Raw genomic sequence first — 26,120 nt, forward strand, 5'->3', positions numbered from 1 at the left:
TATATATATATATATATATATATATTAATTGGCCTTATTGTAATATGAGATAATATCTTTAGAATCTTCTTAATTAGAGGAAATAGATACATAATCTTTTATTTTATTTTATTTTCCTAGATTTTCTACTTTCCCTATTTCCCTTTTTAGGAGAATCAGATTATTACAAACAGAGGGTATGAGAATGTATTTTTCATGATTGAGAATAATAAATCAGTTTTATTTTCCACATGGTATCAGAGCTTGTCTGATCCGCTTCTGCTGTCTTTGTTGTCTGTCGCCATGGCCGCCGGCGGCCCCCTAAAAGTCTCTTCTTTTAACATATGTTTTTAATGGGCTCCAATTGCCCTAGTCAAGTTCTGCTTAGAATTCTAGCCTTTCTCCAATATTACCAAATACATTTGTTTTTTTTATAACAGTTACACACAATTGTGTTGTACTTCCAGTTAAAATCTGACCTAGCTATAACCTATACTTCCAGATTTTAATCTGACCTAACTATAAGTTATACTTCAAGAATTCAATCTGACCTAGCTATAAGCTATACTTCCAGAGTTCAATCTGACCTAGCTATAAGATATACTTCCATAGAGTTGAATTTGACCTAGCTATATGCTATACTTCCAGAATTTATCTCAGAATGGGTATTTTAAGTAATGCCCAATCTTTTTCGGCATTCTCATTGGCTGTCTATCAAAGACCGAAAGTATCTTCTTCAGGGAACCACTGTTCTAATGCCCAATCTTCTTCAAGGTATTTCACTGAGAGTTGTTCTAATGCCTTATTGTAACAGCTTACTAAGAGTTGTTCTATGAGACCGCCGACTGATTTGGCTCGTTCGATGTTAGGGGTTTCAGATTTGTCCTCATCTGGGCGAGATTTTCTTTCGGTTAGGCGAAAATAATAGGATTTCACCCTATTCTCAACTTCTTGCAACAAATTTGGAACATTTCAACAATTTGTGGTGGTGGAGATGTTGGGTTTCATTTGCAATTTGTGGTCTCTAACTTTTTGATTTGTAGGTTCGAACTCACAATGGGGCTTCATATGGAAGATGTAACTTTTAGGAACACAGTTGAGGATGAGTTCAGCTTATCACCCTCAGACTGATGGTCAAACAGAAAGAACTATTCAGTCTTTGGAGGATTTGCTAAGAACTTGTGTATTAGATCATCTCGGAAGTTGGAATGAGATACTACCATTAGTAGAATTTACTTACAAGAACAGTTATCATTCCAGTATTGGTATGCCTCCATATGAAGCTTTATATGGAAGAAGATGTAGAACACCGTTATGTTGGTTTCAAGATGGGGAAGCACTGACAGTAGGACCCGAGTTATTACAGCGAACCACAGAAAAGATAAAATTAATCCAACATCGGATGAAAGCAACTCAAAGTAGACAAAAGTCGTATGCCGACAAAAGGAGAAGACCGTTAGAATTTGAGACAGGAGATCATGTATTCTTACGAGTAACACCTACTACAGGAGTCGGGAGAGCTATGAAGATGAGGAAACTGACACCAAAATTTGTCGGACCATATCAAATTCTTAAAAAGATTGGGCCAGTGGCTTATGAGATAGCATTACCACCTCGATTGGCAAATTTGCATAACGTTTTTCATGTATCCCAACTGAGGAGGTATATTCCAGATCCAAAACATGTGTTGGAAGTTGATGAAATTCAGGTCAAGGAGAACTTAACAATGGAAGTTGGACCGGTAAGAATACTAGATGTTCAAATGAAGAAGCTAAGAGGAAAGGATATTCGCACAGTAAAGGTACTTTGGAATGAAGACACACAAGAAATGACTTGGGAATTAGAAGAATTTATGATAAAAGAATATCCATATCTCTTTTGTTAAAATAACTAATTTTCGAGGGCGAAAATTTTTGTTGATAGGGAGATTGTAAGATCCTTGAAACTTGTTGTAATTAAGATACTAGATATTTTTGAAATAAAAAGAAATTATGTATAAATGCTACAGTAAAATACGTATAGTGCTACAGTAAAATATGTACAGTGCTACAGTAAAAATACCTCGTGAATCATGTGTTGCTATAGTACTGCTACAGGAAAAATGTAGTACAAGCTGCAGTACCGCTACAGTGAATAGTAGTATAGCTATAGTACTGCTACAGTAATTGTAGTACAACTACAGTAATTGTAGTACAGCTACAATACTGCTATAGTAACCCCTAACTTCAACTATAAATAGGAGTGAGAAATGAAGTTTTAAGGGAGGAGAGTGAAATTGAGTAAGACTTTTGTCAAAAATAAGGAGATATTAGGAATAGAATCTGAGTTGTAGAGAAGGTAGCGAGAGCTTCTGAAGAAGTGTTCTTCATTCAGAAAGGAGGGAGAATCAGGTAAGGGGAGCTAACCTTGAGCATTTCGTTTCGTATTATCTTGAGTCTTGAATATGCAATATTTTGCTTTTGTCTGATTTTAAATTTTGAATATGAAGTATTTTGTTTCTGCATGGCCTTGAAATTTGAATGAGAACATGCTTTTGTGTTTAGATCCAAGTGTGATAGTTGTAAAATGTGATGTTGATTATGTTATGTCATTTGTATATTATTAGTTGTTTATTTTGTATTTTTCGATGGATTAGAAGTTGTCTAACCGGCTCTGCCAGATTCAACTTCTTGTTTTCCCCAAAGCTTTTGTTGTTTCTTATATCTTTTTTTTTGGAAGGACGAGAAGTTGTCTAACCGGCTCTGCCAGATTCAACTTCTTGTTTCCCCATACCTTTTATTTCTTATTTATATTGTATTTTTGGAAGGATGAGAAGTTGTTTAACCGGCTCTGCCAGATTCAACTTCTTGTTTCCCCAGAAATTTTATTGTTTTATCTATTTTTTATTGCATCTTTCTGGAAGGATGAGAAGTTGTCTAATCGGCTCTGCCAGATTCAACTTCTTGTTTCCCCTGAATTTTTATATTAATATTATTTTGATGGTAAGGGGAGCTAATTATTTTTGTATGAATTTATTTTATAAAAATATATGCATATGAATGTTGAACTGGTATGCTCTTGTGAAACTATTTTATGGCTTTTATTATATTGGGTGTTATAATTGAAACTGTGAAATTGTACATGTTGTGATGTGATGAATTTAATTTGTTTTGAATGAGTTTGTTGGCTGAAATTGATCTTGTTGGAAGGTCTGGAGTAAGGGTTTTGTAATAGCTTGTATATGGGTATTAAATAGATGTACAAATATTGTTTGAGGTTGCTGTGAGAGGAAGTGAAAATATTAAAATTTGGCATTTCAGATTTAGAGCATAAGAGAACAGGGTAGATAATTTAAATAAATCAATTGTTAATTATTGAGGGCCCTTCTTTGTTGGTAGGATAGAGGAACCTTAAAAACCTGAGTTGGCACATCCCTGATCATAGAGCAGCCCTGGCCTGGTCCAGTCAGTTGTGACTAGTCATATGTGCTGGCGTCGAAGGTGAGTTTGATGCGTTCAGACATCTGGGTCCTCTCCGGTGACCAATTAGGGTAAAGAAAGATCTCTACTAGGATGAAAATAAAATAAAACAAGTTGATTTAGATGCATAAAGTTATCATGGTAAAAACTTCATATATATTTCATTTATCGTTACATTGTGCCCAGACTTTAATATGTAGTTCCTAAGATATGTTGATGTATTTTGGCTCATCTATGATCTTTGATTGGTGAAAATATGTTGAGTTATACTCGTTATGGGCAAAATGAGTTTATAGTATGAAGTATGATATCTGGTAATATGTTTAATTTATTGACACCAAAACGGGTTATTGTGAATTTATGATTAAAGAATGAACATGATTGAGTTAGGTGGATAAGAGGGTATGAGTTGTTGATTTTATGAAATGTTGGAGTGGATATAAGAAATCATTACTTATGAAATGATGTTTACTACTGGGAGTAGTATGTTCGAATTATACCATGATAGCTTGATATGAGCGAAGTAACACCCGAGGTTTATGAAAGCAGGCAGAAAATGGTCTGACCATAAGGCTTTGACATAAACATATGATTCGTAAGTTTTATAGAAGCAGGCAGAGAGAGGTCTGACCATAAGGCTTCAGAAAGTAAGACATAATATACAAGTAAGGCTTAAGGAAGCAGGCAGAGAGCGGTCTGACCATAAGGCTTCGTGAGTAAGCATGGTATACTTGTAAGGTTTATGAAAATGAGAAAGAGGATTTTGAAGAAGTTAAAAAAATGGATTAATGACATCGGGATAATGGTATTTATAAATTGTGGAAATACATGATTGAAACATTTATATTATAAGTGAGTTTAATGATTGTATGATATGGTTGGCTTACCCTTATTTGTTTGTGCTATGATCATATAACTCATGTTATATGTGAGCAGATAATGTTGCAGATGCGGTTGAAAAAGCTTAGAGATGATGAGAGAGATGCGAGGAAAAACTTTCAGGGATTTTTGTAAAAAAAAAAGAAAGAATAAATTTGCATTGGAAAAATATGTTGTGTAAGACTTATAAGTTTAATTTCAAATTTATGTTAAGTGGTGAAGACTATAATGTTTAAAGTTTGTAAGTTTGGAATTGTACTTTAAAAGAATTGAAATAAAGTTTGATTGTTTATATCATATATCAAATTAATTTAGTTTTTACTATCAGTAATACCCTTTTATTATATTTGGGTGTTATAGAAGAGGCAAAAAATGGATCGTTAGGGTTTAGTTGTGACTTTTGTTGGGAGTGTGAGAAAATAGTGATTGATAGATGTTTCTACGATGGTTTGTGGTTGCATTGTTGACGGTTTCACATTTGGTTTAGGTATGGAGGTTCTTGCAGTACAGTGTGTGATTTAGGATTTTTCACAGGTTGCTCGTGAGGTTGCAAATTGCGATTTGCGACTTGCTCGAAGAAGATGCTCATTGTCTCACGATAGTGTAGGAATATGTAGTATGAGGAAGAAAATGATAGTGCGTTGTAGGGACGTAATAATAGGGGGGAAAGTTTGGTAATCGATGATGGGACGAATGAATGATGTTAGAAAAAAGATGAGATGATGTGGCAACTACATCATTCACAAATGGTTCACGTGAACACTATGTATGTAGACACTATAAGAGAAAAATGATGAAATTAAACAAAAATTACAAAAATTGAGATAATTTTAAATAAAATTAACAAACATAAAAATAAAAATACGTATTAAATAAAAATAAATATATTTATTAATATATGCAGATCATAGTTCTCTTTTTCTTCGTTAAGTCCCACTTACGCTCACATGGGACTCACCTCATGTGATTCGTGCATAATCATCTATAACGTTGGGAAACGGGCACGTGCCCTTTCATAATTCAGTTACAGTCACTGCCATTATTACATCATGTGATTCTTCCTTCTTCTTTTTTCAGCTTTATGAAACATCCTTTTATTTATTTATTTGCACCTAAATTATCAATGTCTTTTAACTGTTTTTTTAGGTAACTCAAACTATGTTAGGGTTTTAGTTAATTCACTCAAAAGGTAAAATTTTAAGAGTTTATTCTCAGATGATGTTAAAATTTTTACATTAATTTAAAATATAATAAATTTATTATATATAAGTAGTTTAAATCTCTCCTTTAATAATATATCTTCATAAAATATTTTTGATATCGCAAGATAAATGTAGAATATTTTTAGGTGAGAAATATATAAAGTATACTAAAATTAAAAAGGTTTATATATATATATATATATATATAAAGAGATGTTCGGTATAAAGTTTGAAAACTGTTTTTATTCGTTTTATTAGTTGATTTTATAAAATTAAATTAGATTTAAATTATTTTTTTAAATAGTATCAGACTTATCTGAATCTATTATAATAAAATTTATTATTTTTTATCTATTGTATTATGAGCTGCCTACAAATATCTAGTTTAGTAATTATACTAAATATATATATATATATATATATATATATATATATATATATATATATATATATATTTTATCATAAGAAAGTGTGTTAGACATTTCAAAATAACTAAAAATAAAACATAGATTACAATATAATTAAATACAAATTTTATAAAATTAAATTAAATAAAAATAAAAAATATTTTTTTTTTCATTTTGACATAGACATTCCAGTTATATAACACACTTTAATTTTGACATTACCAACGTTGGGTAATGTTGCAACCACTGGTTGTTCAACCTGTTAGGTCTTCTCCTTCACTCATTCTTGTTTCTTCCCACTGCTACCAACATGTCAATGGAATAGCTTCTTGGGTTCAACAAAACAAATATCAATACGAATTGAAGTTTCACCAAATTCAAACCATTAAGAAAAAAAGAATTACATACTAACAAATTACTCATTTTTTATATCATAATGAATGTCCAAAAGTTTCGCATAATTTAAAAGCAAGTTAAAATCAACAATACTTCAAATGTTTAATTATAAGGAGACTTGTTTCAATATTAAAAAAATACAAAAGAAAGATTTGTTCCACATGAAAGGATATAAAAAAAAATTAGTATACAAATTTAGTGTCAAATAAATTTATTTGAAAATTTTATTTTGTTTCAAAATTTTCAAAAGTTCCATTTTTAATTCAAACGCCAATAACGATAAAAGAAGTTTGTTTTCGTTACTTTTTTTTGAACGTGGTATATTTTAAGATGTTGAAAACATTTTTTGTTAAATTTTGAATAGTTAAATTAAAGTTTTAATTTAGAGGTATTTAGTAGATTCGTCATAAAATTGAGGAACTTAAATTTTAGATGTTTGGATGACCATTTGCTAAATTAATTTTGAATAAAATTTATTTTGCGATCTTCATTTTAATCAAATTTATTTTTTAAGTAAAATGAACGATTGATTCTTACTCTCAAAAGCAAGTTAACAATAAAACTTAATACATCATTTTTCCAAAAACGTAAAAGTTACTTACAATTGTTTTAACCATAAATCAATTCTAAAAGTAATCATATAAAAAAAAAATCAATTCTAAAGTTACCGTTGATTTGGATTCAAGTTTTGAATGTCGCTTTCTTTCATTTTCATGTCAAATTCATATAAAAATTAAAAGTTATAAATCCTTGCTTCAATTTGAACAGATTAAAAACTCTAAACCGTATTCAGACTCAACGAATTCTCAAATATAAAATCAAATCCCATTATAACTATTATTTATTTCAACTTGATTTTGGAGAATTAAGCTTAAATCCAAACACACACAGTTTTTAATAAATTTGAACTAATAGTTAAAAATATATATATAATAAACAATTAATTTTATGCAATTGAAATAAACTTTACACTAAAATATAATTATATATCATTAGTAATAGAAATATAACTTTTAATTCTTCCCTATAACAATCTTGGACCTGATTTTACCTATTTTTTCACTGTTAGATTAGTAAAAAAACTTAAAACACTATCATTTGTAAATTTTAACTTACTTTTACAACAATCATAACAAAAATAATAAAATGAAATTAATCTCGTTTTAGACATTATCATTAAAAGTGCGAGGCTCCTCTTCTTGCAAACACCTTTGAGTGGGCCCCACAATCTGGAAACTAAGAAAGATTGAAGATTGCAGCACACTTCACTTTTTATAATATGTTAAAGTTGTCTGCTTTCCAACACAACCAACCATGCTTTCTGATTTGAATTTCAAATTTGAATGTACCCACAAACAAACGGTCACATACATAAAAAATATATAACACTAATACTAATAATGCTAATACTAACAAAGGGAATCATAATAATAATGCAGTGAAGTTTGGATCTTTTGAGGTTTGGACGTTGCAGTGAAACATGGGAGACTCGACTTGTCTCATGCAGCAACCATTCTGCTATGCTTCAGGCATTTCCAATGAAGCCAACGAGGTCAGTTCATGCAGCACTCACTTCTGTTTTCCGGAATATGCATTGTTGGATTCTTAATTCCCTCAAATGACTTCCATATTTTTTAAATCTTTTTCATACTCTTTTACTTGGGCATGAATGCACTGCGTGATACAGTAGAATGAAAGAAAAAAAATATTGCATTTTCAAAAGGGTTGTGAGTTGGGTTATAATTGATTGAAGCTTTGTATTTTGGTCTATTGTTGGGTGCAATTAATCAAGAGGAGATTTTTCTTTTTCTATGTTGAATGAAGGTTGATCTTGAAAAAACTGTGAAACTTGTGCGTTTCAGAACAACCCAATTCATGCACTTGGGCAGTCGATTTCGTTTGGGAGGTTCATGTCAGAGTCCCTGGCATGGGAGAAGTGGTCTAGTTTCTCCCACAACCGCTACGTGGAGGAAGCAGAGAGGTACTCAAGACCTGGTTCTGTTGCACAGAAGAAGGCTTTCTTTGAAGCTCACTACAAGAAACTTGCTGCTCAGAAGGCTGCTGCATTGCTTGAGCAGGCAAACAAAGGGGCACAAAACAATGCCACTGGACCAGAAGAAGAGGGAGTAAATGACAATGACACTGTCACTCATCAAAATGACAATGACACTGTCACTCATAATTCACAAACAAGTCCAAATTCTAAAATGGTTGTCGAGGTAGAGCAAGATGCGAAGGTTTTCACTGTTACACCTGAAAGTGTCAAGGCAGAGGGAACTGAGGCAGTGATGGAAGAAGTTGCTGTTGTAGGAAATTCAATGGAGGTTGAATTGCAAAACCAGCTTGAAGATCTTGATGATGCACAAAGGGAGCAAAATGTAACTGTCACACCAATTTTGACACCACTAGTAAAGGTTATATGTTAATTAATTTCCTGGAATCTTTTTCTTTTGAAATTTTGAGGTCATAACACTGACTTGTTATTGCAGCAGGTCTCTATCTCTGATCAGGAAGTTTTGGCTGATGTGGGCAAGAAGAAACCCCCAGTTTCTTCCTTCAAGTTGTCATCAAAGGCTAATGGAACCTCCAAGTTCACCTCTACACCTGTCAAGTCCACAGCTGCAATCTCTTACAAAAAAGAAAACATTGTTTCACCAATGAGCATAAAACCTGCAAATGGAACCTCCAAGTTCACCACTACACCTGTTAAACCCACAGCAGCTACTTCTTTCAAAAGAGATAACATTGCTTCACCAATGAGTAATAGACCTTCCAAGTTCACTGCTACCCCTATTAAGTCCACTGCTGCTATTTCTTTCAGAAGAGATAATATTGTTACTCCAGTGAACAATATGCCTGTTGGATTAAGCACTGCAGATAAAAAGAGATCTACTCCAAGATCAGTTAACTTTACACCCATTAGGGAACTTAATAGGTTGACTGCATCAGTCATGAGAAAGTTTGAAAGTACCAGAGCTGGTGCTGGTCCTTCCAAGGCTTCAAAGGATAACTTGACTCCTATAAGAACTCCAACTATGGTATTTCAGCCATTTTTGCTTCTTTTGAAATTTTCACACAAATCCAAGCCTTCTACTTTCATTTTGTCATGCTCATTCATGTTGCAATGTCTGTCAAGGATGCTAAAGTCAGTCATTTTCCAATTGCAGGCTTCCAAGGAGATTCAAAAGCATTCTTCATTGACCCCATTAACTGAAAAGAAAAGGTACATGATTTTTAACATGTTGTTTAATTATAATTCTAATGTGAAACTGTTTGATTTCAGTTTTTTCTAGCTGTTTGGCATCCTTTATTGAGTATGCAAATTTGTAAAATTTTAGGAACAAAACACCTCTTGATTTATCTTCAGCTCCACGCAGCCATACGGGTGGCCCTAAATGGAGCTTTCTTTCTGGAGAGTAAGTTATCTCCACTTGGAGGCTTTTGTTTCCTAAGTTATTGATTGGGAAGGTCTAATAATGTATTATTTGCATGCAGAAACAGAATGAAGTCTCCACTTATATCATCCCCTTTCAGCTTGAGGACAGAAGAAAGGGCTGCCAGAAGAAAGAAGGCAAAACTAATAACCTTATTTTTCTCTTATATTCAGCTGATTTTAAGACTTTGGATATTAAAGTACCTATCTTCATCAATTTTAGAAACTCGAAGAAAAATTCAATTCTAATGAAGCACAAAAAGTGCAGTTGCAGACCAAACACAAGGTGGGTGACAAGTAAAACTAATACTAACTGAAACATTGTTGTGAGAATTATGTTACCTTAAGTCAATTAATTATACCCAACCCTCTTGTTTGCAGGAGAAAACGGAGACTGAGATTATTAGAAAACTACGCCAAAGCTTTTGCTTCAAAGCAAGGCCACTACCTGAATTTTATAAGGAAAGGAAAACATCGAAGAGTGAGACAAAAAAGGTATTTTTCTCAAATTGTTAACAATTACAATGACCATTTGCATTTCAGGACAATGCAGAGAATTTTAGGGTTAGGGGTGATTTTTTTATTTAAGGCAATATTTTGTTTTTACTTTGGTTACTGTTTCTGAAAGTCTGTATAGATAACAGTGAAAACAAAGTTATTTTCTGTTTCCTACACACTTTTGTTTTCTTCAAAAATAAAATATACATTTTGTTTTAATTGCTATGCAAACTTTCGAAACTAAAACAGTGTCTATTTGTCGTTTTCATAATTAGATGTAAAAATAAAAGATAAAAACAATGAAGATTTTCAAGACCAGATAAGTCCAAATCCATGTTATTGGTGAGCAAATTTTCAGTAATCTTACCTACTCCTTTGGCAGTTCTCTCTTATATTTTTATTCTTTTGCTTAAATACCTTATAGTCCTATATAAAATACATGAGTTTTAATTTCTGTGTATTTTTTATTTTTATTTTTATTTCTCTAACTATAGAAATCACTATTTTTTGATTCTAGTATGACACTAGACTATTCCCAATAGTAAATACTAATATTATAATATAATTTCAGCCTAAGATATTTCAAAAAATTCTGAATATCTATAAAATAATTGTTATTTATTTATCCAGAATTATAAATAGTGATTTAAAAGTTCAAAAAGATGAAGAAGATAGAATACATTTTATAAGTACTAAAGTTACAATTCATATATCTCAAAGTACTAACTAAAACAATTTTCTTACAGAAATTAAAATCCGTTAAATTTAGAGAACTTTCTGTAAAACTTTTCCATTAGAACTTTCTGATTACTTTACTAATAGCTAAAAGTTCAATGGTTGCCTTTCAGGACCAGCTGACACGTTCTGAAATACCTAAGGATGGAAGGAAACCCACTCCCACAATGGCAGAAAGCAAAACTTATTTTCCTCCCAACAGACCAATATTGAAAACCAGTGGCACTAAGCATTTCCAGGGAAAGAGTGGTCGCACCTTGACTCATCCTCTAACTTCAACTTCCCACATAATTCCAACTCATGAGAATGCATCACCAAATATTCAGCATGGATACCTGCATTCTAGAAACTACAAATATTAACCACGTTCATTGCAAATTAACCATGGGAGGACAGATTAGTGCAGACTTGTAAATGTATGATGATGGGATTGTATTGTATCACGTTAGTTTAGACCTAATGATCATAAGTATGACCCTTATTGCACTCCTGGTATATAGCAACATCGGTCATTACTGTTCTTCTGACTTGTATTCCTTTTTCTATTTCCACCCTCACCATTGTTGAGCAATTCATTATTTTAAAATGTATTAAAAGTTTTGTAGAAGTCACGCTCAAGCTGTGTAGCTAAATCTTCCTGCTCTAATATTAGAAATAAAAATACTAAATGAGAATCATATAACTGGAATGGAAAATTAGTTTATAATCAAGAAATAATCACCAAAGGAAGGATATGCCGACAGTCGCCAATTCTCAGCAACAAAATGGACAAAATAAATAATGGCGCTGTTTTGATTAAATTCTTGAAAAAAACTCTTTTTTTATAAAATTGTGCAGCAAATTTGTTGTAACAATTTATCAAGAAATATGCATGATCGTGTATGGTGTGCACTATAGTCTCAAATATAAATAAGAGAAAAAATATTTATGTCAATTAAGAAAGTTAGTTTACATTATTTATTTCTACTAACCTCAACCACGTTTAAAAACCACCCCTTTTCCCTAAACTTCTCTTCAATGAAATTTGATATACATAAAAATGTCATTGAAAATGAAGCCTAAATTAAATGAAGGATATTGTGCAGATAATAATATCATTAAATACAGTGAATTATTTGAGACCAATCATTTATGGAAACTTATTTGCTTATTTCAAAATCAGAGGGTGTGTTTCTGAATTAGTTCTTTGACTTACAAACTAACCTTTCAGGAAGATGTTGTACATCTGTCAGATAAGACTAATACTTTACATAGGCTGCCTGTTCTACCATGGTTACAAAACGGCACCCTTGGCTAATATAAACCCTTCAATTTACAATTTAAAATTTTGTCCATAAAGTTCGGAGGTCAAACTCTAGCATCTTTTGTCCATCTCTTTAATATGTACCGAGATGGAACAATCCTTATGTTCACATAGTCAAGAACTTTTAATGCATGGCAGCATAATATCCCCACGTACTCAAATTTCATACAGCTACAACTGATTGTCTCATCAGAAGAATCAAATGTAACAGAATACTCCCGTGCATGTTCATATACGCTAACTTTATAATTATAAAATGATCCATTTTCAGTGCAATGCTTTATCACTAGATTCAAACATGCTTCATATTCTTTCTGAAATAACTCAAATATCTTTGGTGTGTATGGAGCTCTTGCATGCTTTAACGTAATGATATCCCCCAACAACGGTGGCATACGCTGGTTCATGTCATAATTGGCTTCTAATTCCTTGTAGTGCCAATCAGTAACAAGCTTAACAAGATACTTGAAAAGTGGAAGAATGTCGGAGTCATGCTTTAGGTACCTTTTCAGGTTGCCAGTAAGATTTTGTCTCAGTAGCATGCTTTCTATGTCAGCACAAAAATATTGTCTTCCATATGCTATAGCCCATCGATGTCTACTTCCAAATATTTGTTGCAACCATTCATTTTCCCAAAGATTATATTTGTCCAGGAGAGCATTCCATTCATTAACAAAATAATCCTCCTCCTTGTGATGAAAAAGGCAGCTTCTTAAATCATTTACGAAAGAATCAGATCCAGCAGAAACATGACTCAGATGCTTGAGGGCATCTTGATAGACATGCCATACACAAACTCGATGATTTGTTTGGGGTAGTATGACATTGATTGCTTCAGCTGTTACAACATCTAGATCTGTAAGTATCGTCTTTGGCTTTCTTCTAGACATTGCCTCAAGGAAAACTATAAACAGCCACTTCAAAGATTCTACAGATTCATTCTGAAGAAGTGCAACCCCAAAGATAGTCATTTGCTGGTGATTATTTATACCAAGGAATGGAACAAATGGCCAGGAGTCCTTATAGTATTTATAACTGCTATCAAAACAAACAACATCACCAAAATCAGTGTAATCTATAATCATCTTTGTATCAGCCCAAAATATATTAGTTATTTGATCATCAGCATCAAGCTGGAATGCGTAAAAGAAAGAAGGATTCTTTCTTTGCTTGATTTGGAAGTGAAGCTTAATCTTTTCAATTTCTCCCTCCACTTTGCTAGAACATTTGAAAGGTAGTTTATATTCATGGTTCATGGGATCATAATCCAGACGAGCCTTGCAATTGGTTTCAGAGGTTGATGTAGGCAGTACGTTGGATCCATCCACTATGTTCTTTTCAATTTGAGTAGCAGTTAACCCCTTTTGTTGTGATCTTAACATGTGCACTCTACATGCAGCAACAAGTTCATGATTATGCTTTTCCTCAAAGTGAGTAACATAATACATACCATCAGGTTGGCGAGAAATAACCATTTGGGCCAAACATCCAATTCTAGTATCCTTCCGAGGTTTCTTTGTGTTCATATCTTGTTTGTCTTTCTGCCGATAACCTTCTCTGAAGCAAGTAAATCGTCGAGATGCCACAGCACCATCAATTTTACTCCTATTTACATAATCTTTTCTTACACTAAAACCTACTCGTCCAGCATATGTATTATAAAATTCATATGCATGCTCGTCTGAGTCAAATCCCATTCCCAGTTTTGGTGTCTCATCCAACCCGGATACAGTTAAGTTTGCTTCAATAGCTTGAGCAAAACTCAATTTTTTCTGTGATGGTAACATATGAGCAGTACAGGGTTTTACAAACTCATGATTGTGCTCAGTTTCAAAATGAGTGACCTGAAATTTTCCATTCGGCTGACGAGCAATAGTCATGTGTGCCAAGCAACCAGTTCTTGTTTCCTGCTGAAATTTCCTCAAGTATGTACCATTTTTGTTTGGCCGATAACCCTGTCTGTGGCAGGTGTATCTTCTGGATACCACTGCACCATTTATCCTACTTTTGTTGACAAAATCCTTTCTTATGCTAAAACCTTTCAGGACAGCATACATGCTATAACATTTGTAAGCATTGTCTTCTGATTCAAACTCCATACCAATCTTTGGAGCCACATATATTTCGTTCTCGTTTTTCACTTCAGTACTCGGACAGTGTTTCTCGCACAACTCTCCACTACTGACATTATCAATATGAAATTTGTCATCATGGAAAATATTTGATGTCTGGCATTCATCATTAATTTTAATATGACTATGGTCAACAGCACAAACGTTTGGACCTGTACACTCATTCTCAGTGTCAATGACCTTAATAGTGTCTTCTACAGAAGAATCACAGGGGTTCCTAGTTTGACTCTCTTGCCCCAAAACCACCTCGGCAGATATTGGACATTCATTTTCTGCATCTTCCAGGGGATGCCTTTCTATATCAGGTTCGGTACCCTCCATCAACCTGTGTTCAAAATATACACAAGGAAAACAAGTAAGGGGAAATAGTACAGCAGCAACCCAAGACAGACTGCGAAACACACACATTAATAGTGTGTTTAGGTTGTGAAGAGGTGAGAAAAAACCAACTTTAATTTAATGGGAAGCAGCTGGTTTTGGGGTATCTACTGTGACTTTGAAGGTATCCAAATACAGAATTCCAAATTAGATCAGAACAAAACATGACATACGATCTCTAGGCTACAGGTTATGAAGGGCAAAAAACTTGAAAAGTTTTAAATCATAGTTATGAATCCTGGATAGCAGTGAGTAGCACCCAAACCCGAAAACCCAAGGGTGGAACAGATGTTATAAATATTATAATTGTTGAAAATAGTATATTATAGATGAAATAGGTATAAAATATATAAATACACAAAATGCCAGAAATTTTAAAACATGTAAAATTAAAGACAATTTTAGACCACCAAACATGGAAGACATACAAAAGAGAAAACAACAAAGAACAAAGATGAAAGACATCTGTAAAGGCCAAAAGAATCTCAGTCTCAGATAAAGAACAGAGCACTGTCAAAGGGAGAGAAGTAAATGTTGCTGCAGAAGGCATGGGTTGTCTCAAAACCAGAGAGCATCACCAAAGAATGTCAGAGATGGCACCAAAGAGCTGATGTGATTCAATGAAAACCAGGGTTTCATTCAAACCCTTTGATTCAATCAAACATCATATGGTCACACATATGTTTATTTACATCACTTTACATTTTTCTTCTCTAGAGGGAAAACGGTGAGAAAAAAAAGGAAAGTAAAAAATGGAACAACGTAATTTTAACATGGGTTTTGACATTTGTTATTCATTAACAGATTGGACCTTGTTGATATGACTTGAATTAGGATGTGGTAAGAAGTCGGTGAGTTAAATACTCAGCTCAGCTGATGTATGTTTCATAAATATGAAAAAGAGAATAGTACATTTCAAGGAAAAGTTATATGCGATAACATAATATCCTTATGCAAGGTGCATACAGCTAAAAGACAGCTCTATAGAAGTTGTACAATACAATAAACAATTATAATTTTAACACTCTCCCTCAAGTTGGAGCATATAAATTATAAGCACTAAGTTTGAAACATATAAACTCAATTCTAGGCCCTTCAAAGACTCAATGAGAATGACTACAAATTGGTCTTAGAACTGATAACAATGTTCTGCACTAATTTAATCAGGAATAGAGACCTGATTGTTGCATGATACTGAGTATCAAAACCTAAATGCTTCATTTGGAAATCTAATAATAGGTGGAAACAAATGCAATTGAATCGGGATATTTAATGATGAAATAAAATAAAATTACAACAAATGTTAGACAGAAGCAAATACAGTGTGTTGTTGACAATAAGACAAGATTGCGGTCTTATTACAGGAGAATGTTTGAAAACAATAACGTAGAATATATAGTTGTAAGGTAGTTTTTACATCTTAGTGTTTGCTAACCGTTAGGCTAGAACCCTTTTTTATAGGAAGTTTAGGAGGAAATGGGGGATGTTTGACAGCAAATTGAGTTTTGTAACCAGAATAATCCAATGGGAAGGAGAGTGCTCCTTTGTATCTTTTGTTGTGTGATTGGTGAAATTAGAGAAATTCAGATTTACTTTACTTTGTTTTCTCTGAAAATAGTGTTGATTCATAACATCTATTGGGTTATTTAATGAAGTGAAGGAAAATTTTCATTTCATTGTTTGGGAAATAAATGACATCATAAGAAGATTAGTAAACAATAAGTTCATTCAATCTCGTATACTCCTCCCACCCACATTAAGAAGCAGGACAATATTGAATGGGATGGGATGAGGTAGATTCCATTTTATTCCAAGCAATTTAAACTTCCAAACAATACAAACTACTGTTATTCCATCATCCCTTTCCATAATGTAAACATAGCCATAAAGTTCAATTTGCATCATAGTAAAAACGTTTTGTACCGTTATCCAAAGATGTTTTGACAATATTTCACTTTGCAAGACTAAAAATTCAGGAAATATAGACAAATAGAAGTTCAAAATGATACAAACAGTCACTTTAATTCATGAAAGAACCAACCCAGCAGAGGCTACTAATTCAGGTAATTAATCATAAGCAATTGGGGAAACAAGATATTACTCAAACGGCAGTGCTGAAAACTTGCACTACCCATTCTCTCAACACTCTGTTTAAGTTCATTTCATATCACAAACACATAAAAAAACAAAATGTGGAAGACTTCAATCAACCGCTTAAAGATACACACACCAAATGTGAACACTAATGAGAGAACAACCTTTTAGGGTACCCAAAGCAATGAACAAAATCATCAATCACAAACAAACTTGAATAGGGATAAGATTAGCATGAAAGAAAAAAATAAAAGAATTAGAAAAAGAACAAAGAAGAGAAAATCAGATTCAATTAATGGCACTGAAAATGAGCTTATGTCAAATTGCTCTAATAAATTGCATTGGTTTCTGTGTTAATAATTGCATTAATGATGAAAAACAATTAAGAGGCATAAAAGAGGAAGCATAGAGAGTATGAAAGAGATTGGAACCTAACCTAAAGAATTTGAAGAACAGTTGGAATTAATAGGACTTAAAATAATTCAGAGCAGTTCCCGCGGTTACCCTCAAAAAACGAAAAGGAGAAGGCGAACAATTGTTCTCTCTTCAGTTTCTTGTTCAGAAGCTCAGAAAAACTTATTACACATGTAGAGTCTTGTTTGAATATTCTCTATTTTTATGTTTAGTGTTTTACATGGCTGGATTAATTACTTTGTAAAACTTAGAAATAATTAATTTAATTAATTATACTAAATTTATCAATAATTATGCTATTATAAGATCAGTTTTTCTAGTATGTGTAACTGCTAAATTATAAAAATTATTAAAAAATATTTTTTATATATTTATCTGGTGAGAAAATAATTTATATATTTATAACTTTTATACTACTTATTTCTCAGTTTTAACCCTCTTTTCTTACTATTTCTAATTTATCACATTTCGTATAATTTCTAATTAAATGACTGTTTAAAAAAAATGTAAAGATGTATAAAATTTAAACTTTAGAAAAATATATTAAACTTTTGATATAGATATTTTATATTTAAAAATCATATATGATTATCATATTATCGGTCAGTCATATATTATTAACGATAAAATTGATATCTTATTTTATATATATATATATATATAAAGTTATATAAATCATAATAGAAATTATATCAATTAGCATAAATTCAGACATTTTGGTGTTTGTGTATGATTTTTAAATAATATGTTTATGTAAATTCTCAAATTCAGTTAATTTAATTTATAAAAATAAGATGAGATGCTAAAAATGTTTTAAGAAAATATAAAAATGTATAAAATTTAAACTATAGAAAAATATATTAAACTTTTGATATAGATATTTTATATTTAAAAATTATTTTAACTTTACATCGAAAGAAATGTCATATGATTATCATATTATGATAGTGATATACAAAATTTTGTTCTTTATTAAAGATAAAATTGATATTTTTTTATTTTACATGTTAAGTTATACAAATTATAATAGAAATTATACGTACTAGTAATACAGTCGTTATCCCTTCTGTGTGTATGTATTTTTTAAATAATTTCTCAAATTCAGTTAACTTGATTTATAAATCATAGAATGAGATATTAAAAAATTTAAAAATAATGAGTAATTAATAAAATTACTAAAACAAATACAAATTTTTAGATATGTAAAATTATGAACACATAAAATAAAGAAGGTTAAAAGTTTTGGTTAAAAATTTTAAATTAGTAAAATTAACTAAATCGTAAAGGTTGAAAAAATGTGAGTTTGAGAAATATTATTAAATAAAAATAAAAAAAATTTAGTAAAATTTTTAATTTAAATTTGAAAGTATAAAAAAATTCTAAAGTTTTACTAAATAAAATATAAATAATTTTTAGTAAAAATTTTAATAAAAAATGAGAAAGTACACCGAATAGTATTTACTCACTCTATCTTTTGTTTTTTGTTTTAAAATTTTTAGTAAAATGAGGTGTCTTTCGCCTTTTTATATGGATCTCACAATATATCCTTCCCACTAATACTTTTAACTTGTGGTTTATGTGAAATAAAAAAAAATGGAAAATTACTTAAAAAGAACAAATACAATGAGAATAATAAGAAGTACATGTGAGTGAGGGTAAAAATAAAGAAATACGATGAAATAAAATAAGTTGAATAAATGAAAAAAAGAGAGAGTAAAATTGAAATTGAAACTCGTGACAATTTTATATAATATATATATATATATATATATATATATATATATATATATATATATATATATATATATATATATATATATATATATATATATATATAGGTATAAATAAACATTTTAAACCTAACCAAAAATTTAAAAATAGTCTTTTACCATAATTTTATTTTATCTTATTATTAACTTTGTGAAACATTTTTTTATCATATAAGTGGTTTTTACGTCAACAAAGAATTAATAAATAATTATTGCAAAGCACGTATGAAGTGTTATAACCTTTTACAAAAATATACGATGATACATAGAAAAATATTGAAATGGGAAAGGAGGGTTTGAATAATGCTCTAAAATCTTTTCACAAAATAATGTTTGGTGAATTTTGTAAGGGTCAGACAATCTGCAATAATTGTTAGACGTTTATGTGCTTAAAAGAATATTTAAGAAAACGTTTATAAGGCAAAACAATAATACACATATTTTTATACTAGTTTGCTCCAATTTTTGCTATGTCCAATTCTTCCTTAAGATCTCTTAAGGGTTTCACTAATCTTTAACAAAGACTGCACGAGTTTCATCATTCCTTGTTTACAACGAGTATCAATCACTCTTGGTTTTAACATTAGTCAATTGACTAGATTGTTTAACTCGACTTAGCTAAACACTAAGTATTTTAATTCACTTTTAAATTTACAAAACAACCAAAAAGGCTTTTCAAACAAGATACATATTTGATAACTCAGAGAGAGAATAAGTTATCAATACAAAGCATATCTAAAAGACTTATAAATATTTTCTCTTTAAACGAAAGAATTAGACAATGTTGAGAAAGAGAGACGGTGTAATAGCAAACTTATTTATATGCATATATATTATTCTCATCTTCCCTTCTTGCAATCATCTATAATAGCCTTCTTCGAGAAAAGATCCGTTAGAGTGAGATTTGACTTCCATGTGGGCTTCATAGCATTTTAGGTAGGTAGTCAGACTCAGGTCTATGTTGCAAAGTTATTGTGCTTTATCAGAACTTTGACAAAAGTAACCTGTATGATTCTATAGAGCTTGAAGCTTTAAGGAAACATTCCTGAAATGTCTTTCTATCTTTTAACGTCATTATCGATCTTAAAATGCACAAATTTGAGTAAAGGTCTTGTACTTTCATGATCTACACAGATAAAGAGAACAAAGATACAAACAAAGAGGTACTTTTTATACATGTAATCAATGTTTTAAACGTTAGTAATCATTTAGGTATATTATTGTGTTTAAAACATTTTGACAAGTGTCAACTCATTGATAGAAACATCGTTTAGGAAGTAAAGCGTTTAATATATGATCTTTAGACGATATAACACGTTAAATGCTTATTTTATAAAGCTTTTTGTAAGTTTTATTACATCGTTTAGCGAACTTTTCTTAGATGATTCTTATTTTTAAACGCTTATTTGTTCAATACTGTTTAGATATAAAATTTTTAAGCTTCACTATTTTGTTAAGCGTACACTTAGATGTTTCCTTTTGTTAGATGTTGTTTGTTAAACATTGTATGTTAAACGATATATGCTAGAAAACACTATTTTTGTAAAACTTTATTTAATAGATATTTGTATTGATAAATGCTTATTTTGTTCGATGTTGTTTGTTGAACTTCAAAACAGGAAACATTAGACAATATCGTTTCTTTAGATGATCAACATATGGTAGTTGTTTATACAAGAGATGCAAAGCATCTAAAAGCATAAACCATTACAAAACAAAAAAGTTATTGAGAGTGAGTAATACATATACATACCTGCACATAATTCATTGCTTACCCAAAGACATAAAAAACAAAAATATACATATCCATATGTAGCTTACAGATTCTCAAAGGTGTCAAACAAGTCTAAGATTGTCACCATGCCTTTATTACCTTACAAACAAGAGATAGAGTGTTATTTTATGGTCTTCAAACATGTACCCATGCTTCAAACATGGTCTTCAATAATTTATATATTTATATTTTAATTACTTTAGGAATGAACCGGAAAAAATCATACTAATAAAAGATAACGTATTAACGCCAGTCAAAAATTCAAACAAAAGGAAAAAAAAAAAACAGGGACTAAGCTCGGTTTGTTTCTAACCACATAAACATGGATAGCATTGAATGATGTGAAAATTTTGAAACAAGAGTAAGAAAACATAAAAAAATGAGACAAATTTTTCTTTTCAAATTTTCACTGTACATATATATTATTAATGATAATCAGTGATATAATTAATACAATTGATTATTTGTATGTAAAGTTTTTATACTTTCTATTTATAATACAATAAATAATAAAAATAATATAATAATAAAAAGAATAAATTAAATTAAAATAATTTGAATTAAAAATTATATTTTATAAAACAATTTATTCTGATATATTATTATTTTGAATTATGATTTTTTTATTTATTAAAGTTCATAATTTTTATTTTAATTTAAAATTTATTTTAATTTTAGTTTCTTGTAGGGATGATAAAAGGAGCCAAATATGGCGGACTAACCTACTAGTTCGGTCAAAAAAGACAGATTGAGACAACATTTTCAATCTAGGAGCCCGCGCCAATCCAGTTTTATTAAAAAAATTAGAACCCGTCCCAGACACTTCATATTAACACAACCTAATAGTTTGACCGATGTCTGATATAACTCAGTCAATATCTAATACAGATGGGTCGAGACTTGATACAACTAGACTAAGGTTTGATACAGCTTAGTCGAGGTCTAATACAACTCAGTTAAATTTGAATCAGACTAGAGAAAAGCTTGTTTCAGCCCGAAACCAACCTAGTAGCATGTCATCAGTTCATTCATGTAAAAAAAGCAGTCATTTTCCATATGATATTAGAATCTTGATAACAAAAAAATAAATAGGTGGACTAACCCGTTAGCTCGACAGTCCAGTAGTAGGTCAAACTAAGTTGTAAAGTTCAATCCATTTTCAATTGACAAGTGTAACATCCCATAAATACAGTCATAAACCATACAAATAGAATATTCACATATATTAATATATCAAATCAGTCTTACATTAAAGAAATAAAGCACGCCCGTGGCCGAACGGCCTTACATAACTATACAAATATTAAAGATGTACAATCTGAGCATACCTGACCGAACGGTTTACAAAATAGAAATACTGAACGGTCAAATTAAGCAAAAAGGGAAGGGGTCGCTCTAATACAACACTCTTAATCTAACTAAACTAAACAGATAACCGAACGTACTACTGTTCGGCCTTCACTTCAACATCGACGAGATTTTCTTCCTCCAAAATACCTTCCGCAAGCGTCTCCTCAAGCAACGCCTCTCCATTTGCTCACATCCACACGGATGATCATTGCAAGGACAAGGACGGACGTACAAAACGAGACAACACAAGGAAAAACGAAGGGTAAGCTTATTGAATTTAATTCAAGTAATAACATGCATTTCATAACACATCGAACATATCGAATAATTCACAACATATAATTCACTCAATTCTTTAACTCAATCAATTCCTGATACTAGACTGACTGTCCGGACTGTATGAATTCTGTGTAGCTACGACGTTCGTGCACCCAGGTGGTGTAGTAACTGGAATTTATCATCAACTGCCACCCGAGGTTAGTCCCTTCCATCCAAAGTACCCCTAAGGACTAAGACCTCCTGCCGTTCCCACACATGACATACTCCCCTCTACGTGAGGACGAGCACTCACGGAACATCAGGATGAATCACCAGCTAAGCTTTGTCCACATTCATTCTTTACAAATTCCAACTTTCATCCAAGAGTCGTTCCTCCCTGGAACGCTCGTTCAAAATCCACAACCATCATTTCATCTCTTATACTGTTCATTCTTTATAATTTTTTCACCTTAATATCATTTTCATCTTCCGTTCTAATTACATAAAAGGACGAACGTTCAGCCCTCTTCATAACGAGGACGAACGTTAAAAACGAGACCGAGGAAATCCTCGTTTCAAACAGAATAAAACCGACACATATTATATGACGAACGTCATTACCACTTGAATCAGTTAAATGAACTGACTCTAGGAAGATCCGATCAATACTCAAAATAAGTTAAGTACAAAGGCTCTAGGTCGAATCCAAATGGATATAGACACCACAAGACGAATAAAGAACTATACCGAGATCAATTCAATTATAAATACCGACTGCCAGTCAATGACCGAACGCGATAATACGTATTTACTGAAATTTTGGACGAACGCTATTTCCACCCGTTTGGTAATTAAAGACAAGGACGAGCGTTCGGTATAAGACCGAGCGCCACTCATAACGAACGCTTTGGGTCGAGACTCATCACTGGTTCGAATTAATATTAGAAATAGAAATTTATATAAGACGAGATGATAAAGTTAGGTTTTTAAGAATGACTAAGTGTCCGAATATATATATTTTCAAGCTTCTCCACTCCTCACTTAACACTCAGGGCATCTACGTTTGGCCGAACGCTCAAACGTAGCACTAATACAAGAGGGCGTTCGTCCTCAACTAGAATTCTTTCCAAATGAAAGAATTCCATTTCAAAGAAGTTTACTAACAACACCGAACGGTCAAGGACCATTCAATGACGAACATACGTTATCATAGGGAAGTTCATATTTAAAGATTTCAATTCCATTTACTCATTTTTCAGCATATACATTTCATACTTTCAAATAATCATATCATAATACATCTCATATTCAACATACTTCAGTTCATACTTATGATCAGATATCAAAAATCCAATAACATAGATCATGCTTCATGCAACACAAAAACGTCCATACAGCACAAATAAAACATACGAATTAAATTGAATAAGCTTCCCTTACCTGGATCAGTGGTGAACGTCCTAAGAGTATGATTTTGATTCGTCCAACTACAGCTTTCTACCCTCAACGATTTTCTTAATTCCTCCAACTAAGTCTAACCATAAAAATACATAAGAATTTAGATTGTACCCCTGCATGCAACCAAATCTTGGTTTTGCAGGTAACCCAAAAACGAACAGCTAAGGTCGAGAACTTACCAGCTTCAGACTTTGAAATTGTTCGGTCCAGTAAGAAGCTCACGATGCCGGGAGTACTTCTATGGTTTCTGAATGATGAACGGAGAAGAGAAAGGATGAGTTTCAGTAGAGAGAAGGAAGAGTTTTCTAGAGAGAAGGAGGAGAAAATGGATATTCAGAGTTTGGGAGGAAGACAATGCGTGCAGAAGAGTGTGGCAGGTTTTTCAGAAATCATTTTTGTTTGCCCCACGTCAAACGGTCGTGCGCTCTTCTGCTGACACCTGCACTCCACTTACTGACTTCCGAATGTTCCATTTTGACACTTGGCAATTTGTGCGTCAGAGTTTGAGTGCATTTTTAATGCATCTGAGCAAGTGTCGTGGGTGCATTTAATGATACTCACAGGTGGCGTTGGATATATTTTAATAGGTTCTGACAACAAGCAAGCTCGGTTCGACCTATTTTTGACGGACTAATATTAGGACAGACTTAAACGAACTGAGTTGACCCTTTTAGTTTTATGGATCTTTTGAATTTTTTAGTCATCATCTAAATAACTCTAGTCTAGTTTGTAACATAAGAAACATGTAAAAACAAAAAGGAATAAGTCAAATTTATCATAATAAAAGAATGATTACTATGATAATTCATTCAAATCATGATGCGAAAACACCTTAAACTATCCTAACCTAAGCAAATGACATCCTTTGCAACCTAAGCACATGACCAATTATGTCCATGACATTATGATTAGACATTCAACTGCAAACACATACAAAGAAAATTGTTAAAGTAAGTTTTAAAATTAAAATGAAAATTCAATATATAATTCGACTTGCTGTTTATCCTGCATGATCGACAGAAAATCATACCTAAAAAGATTAAAAATGAAAAAACTCTTAAAGTAAGAAGAGATAACAAAGAATGTCTTGTATATTTACAATTCAGCACTTATATTTATCATTATTGTAAATCGATATCTCATATACAACAATAAGCATGAGCCTATCATATAAAAGGCTATAAAAGACTTTCTAACTAACTTTAATAGAAAATTACTAAATAATCTACTACGGATCTTCATATGCACTAAACAAATAAGATGAGTCTAATGCTATAAGGTGTCTAACATCATATATGTATCTAGATAACTGTTAGATAACACTTTAAGACAAAATATCTACTATCACTTATAACAAGAAAAAGTTTATGGATATCAAGATCTACAATTTAAATTTGGTTAAACAAATCTCTGTGTCTTCATTTTCTTCTATACCGAACAATTTATATTGACAAGTAAGTAAATTTACTTTATTTCTTTTTACCTCAATGGAATATCACACATTTTATTTGTTTACTAGACTAGGGCAATTCATTTTAATTTTATCAAATTTATAGTTTTTTAAATAGTAGAAATGTGGAAAAGTCTTGTTTGTCTAATGAAAAAGAAATCGTATTCAAATAACACAACCTTTTCACACTAAAGTTAAAGTTGTGTTATACTAACAAGACTTCAATATAACTGGAAAAGTCGTGTAGTTAATATACGACTCTAATTAATGTTTTTTTGTTTTTATTTATTATCGTTATGTAAAACTTTTAAACCTAACTTTGGTTATTTGTTAATCGTGTGACAAATGAATTTCAAGGTTGCCTAAATCCGTACTTTTGATAAAGAAAGTAAAATAAATATGAAATAAAAAAGTTAGTTAACATGAAAATGCATTTAGAGTAATGGCTAACCAAATGGCATAAGTGCATTACGAGCTTAATTTTCAAACCGAATAACTATAATAGGAACAACTATAATTTTGCTAAAAAATATTCTTCTTCCAAGAAAATTTTGACTTAAGCAAGTGTGAAATAATAATAGTTTTTAACTATGTTAATCGAGAGGTAATTTTAAACTCCGTTGTATAAAAAATATATTTCAAGTGATATTGATTGAAAAACAACTAAAGAATATGTTCGATATCAACTTAGAAATATAGTTAATGTTGACTAAGAAAATATTAATTGAAGTTGCTTAGAAAATAATTGCAGCC

General features: G+C 31.5%; 2 protein-coding genes across 6 annotated transcripts; one reads left to right on the forward strand and one right to left on the reverse strand.

Moving 5' to 3' along the window:
* Nucleotides 1-7,606: 7,606 nt before the first annotated feature.
* LOC124833295 (TPX2 (targeting protein for Xklp2) protein family) lies at nucleotides 7,607-11,594 on the forward strand. Of its 5 annotated transcripts, none has more exons than XM_047307740.2 (9): nucleotides 7,607-7,873; nucleotides 8,146-8,735; nucleotides 8,811-9,359; nucleotides 9,489-9,544; nucleotides 9,660-9,737; nucleotides 9,817-9,892; nucleotides 9,978-10,040; nucleotides 10,136-10,249; nucleotides 11,101-11,594. In XM_047307740.2, exons 2-9 carry the CDS (start codon nucleotides 8,232-8,234, stop codon nucleotides 11,347-11,349), a joined length of 1,689 nt encoding a protein of 562 aa, XP_047163696.1. In that variant the 5' UTR covers nucleotides 7,607-7,873; nucleotides 8,146-8,231; the 3' UTR covers nucleotides 11,350-11,594. The 5 variants fall into 5 exon arrangements, with proteins under 5 accessions (XP_047163696.1, XP_047163694.1, XP_087969673.1 ...); XM_047307738.2 differs by having other exon boundaries at nucleotides 7,608-7,873; nucleotides 8,184-8,735; XM_088113547.1 differs by having other exon boundaries at nucleotides 7,608-7,873; nucleotides 8,184-8,699.
* Nucleotides 11,595-12,165: 571 nt separating this feature from the next.
* LOC124833287 (protein FAR1-RELATED SEQUENCE 5-like) lies at nucleotides 12,166-17,464 on the reverse strand. The gene is made up of 2 exons (XM_047307732.2): nucleotides 17,331-17,464; nucleotides 12,166-14,747 (listed from the first exon to the last, which is right to left on the reverse strand). The coding sequence occupies exon 2, from the start codon at nucleotides 14,741-14,743 to the stop codon at nucleotides 12,335-12,337; it is 2,409 nt and encodes an 802-aa protein (XP_047163688.2). The 5' UTR covers nucleotides 14,744-14,747; nucleotides 17,331-17,464; the 3' UTR covers nucleotides 12,166-12,334.
* Between the last annotated feature and the right edge of the window lie 8,656 nt (nucleotides 17,465-26,120).

This window comes from Vigna umbellata, chromosome 4, assembly GCF_029865625.1.
Source record: "Vigna umbellata cultivar VRB3 chromosome 4, Vumbellata_1.0, whole genome shotgun sequence".
NCBI classification, from domain to species: Eukaryota; Viridiplantae; Streptophyta; class Magnoliopsida; order Fabales; family Fabaceae; genus Vigna; species Vigna umbellata.

Bases quoted from the DNA above. Each gene is read 5' to 3' on its own strand.
- LOC124833295 (XM_047307738.2), top strand. From the start codon at position 7,802: ATGGGAGACTCGACTTGTCTCATGCAGCAACCATTCTGCTATGCTTCA. The intron at 7,874-8,183 runs GTCAGTTCATGC...TGTGCGTTTCAG, and splicing joins TTTCCAATGAAGCCAACGAG to AACAACCCAATTCATGCACT. The intron at 9,360-9,488 runs GTATTTCAGCCA...TTCCAATTGCAG, and splicing joins CTATAAGAACTCCAACTATG to GCTTCCAAGGAGATTCAAAA.
- LOC124833287 (XM_047307732.2), bottom strand. From the start codon at position 14,743: ATGGAGGGTACCGAACCTGATATAGAAAGGCATCCCCTGGAAGATGCA.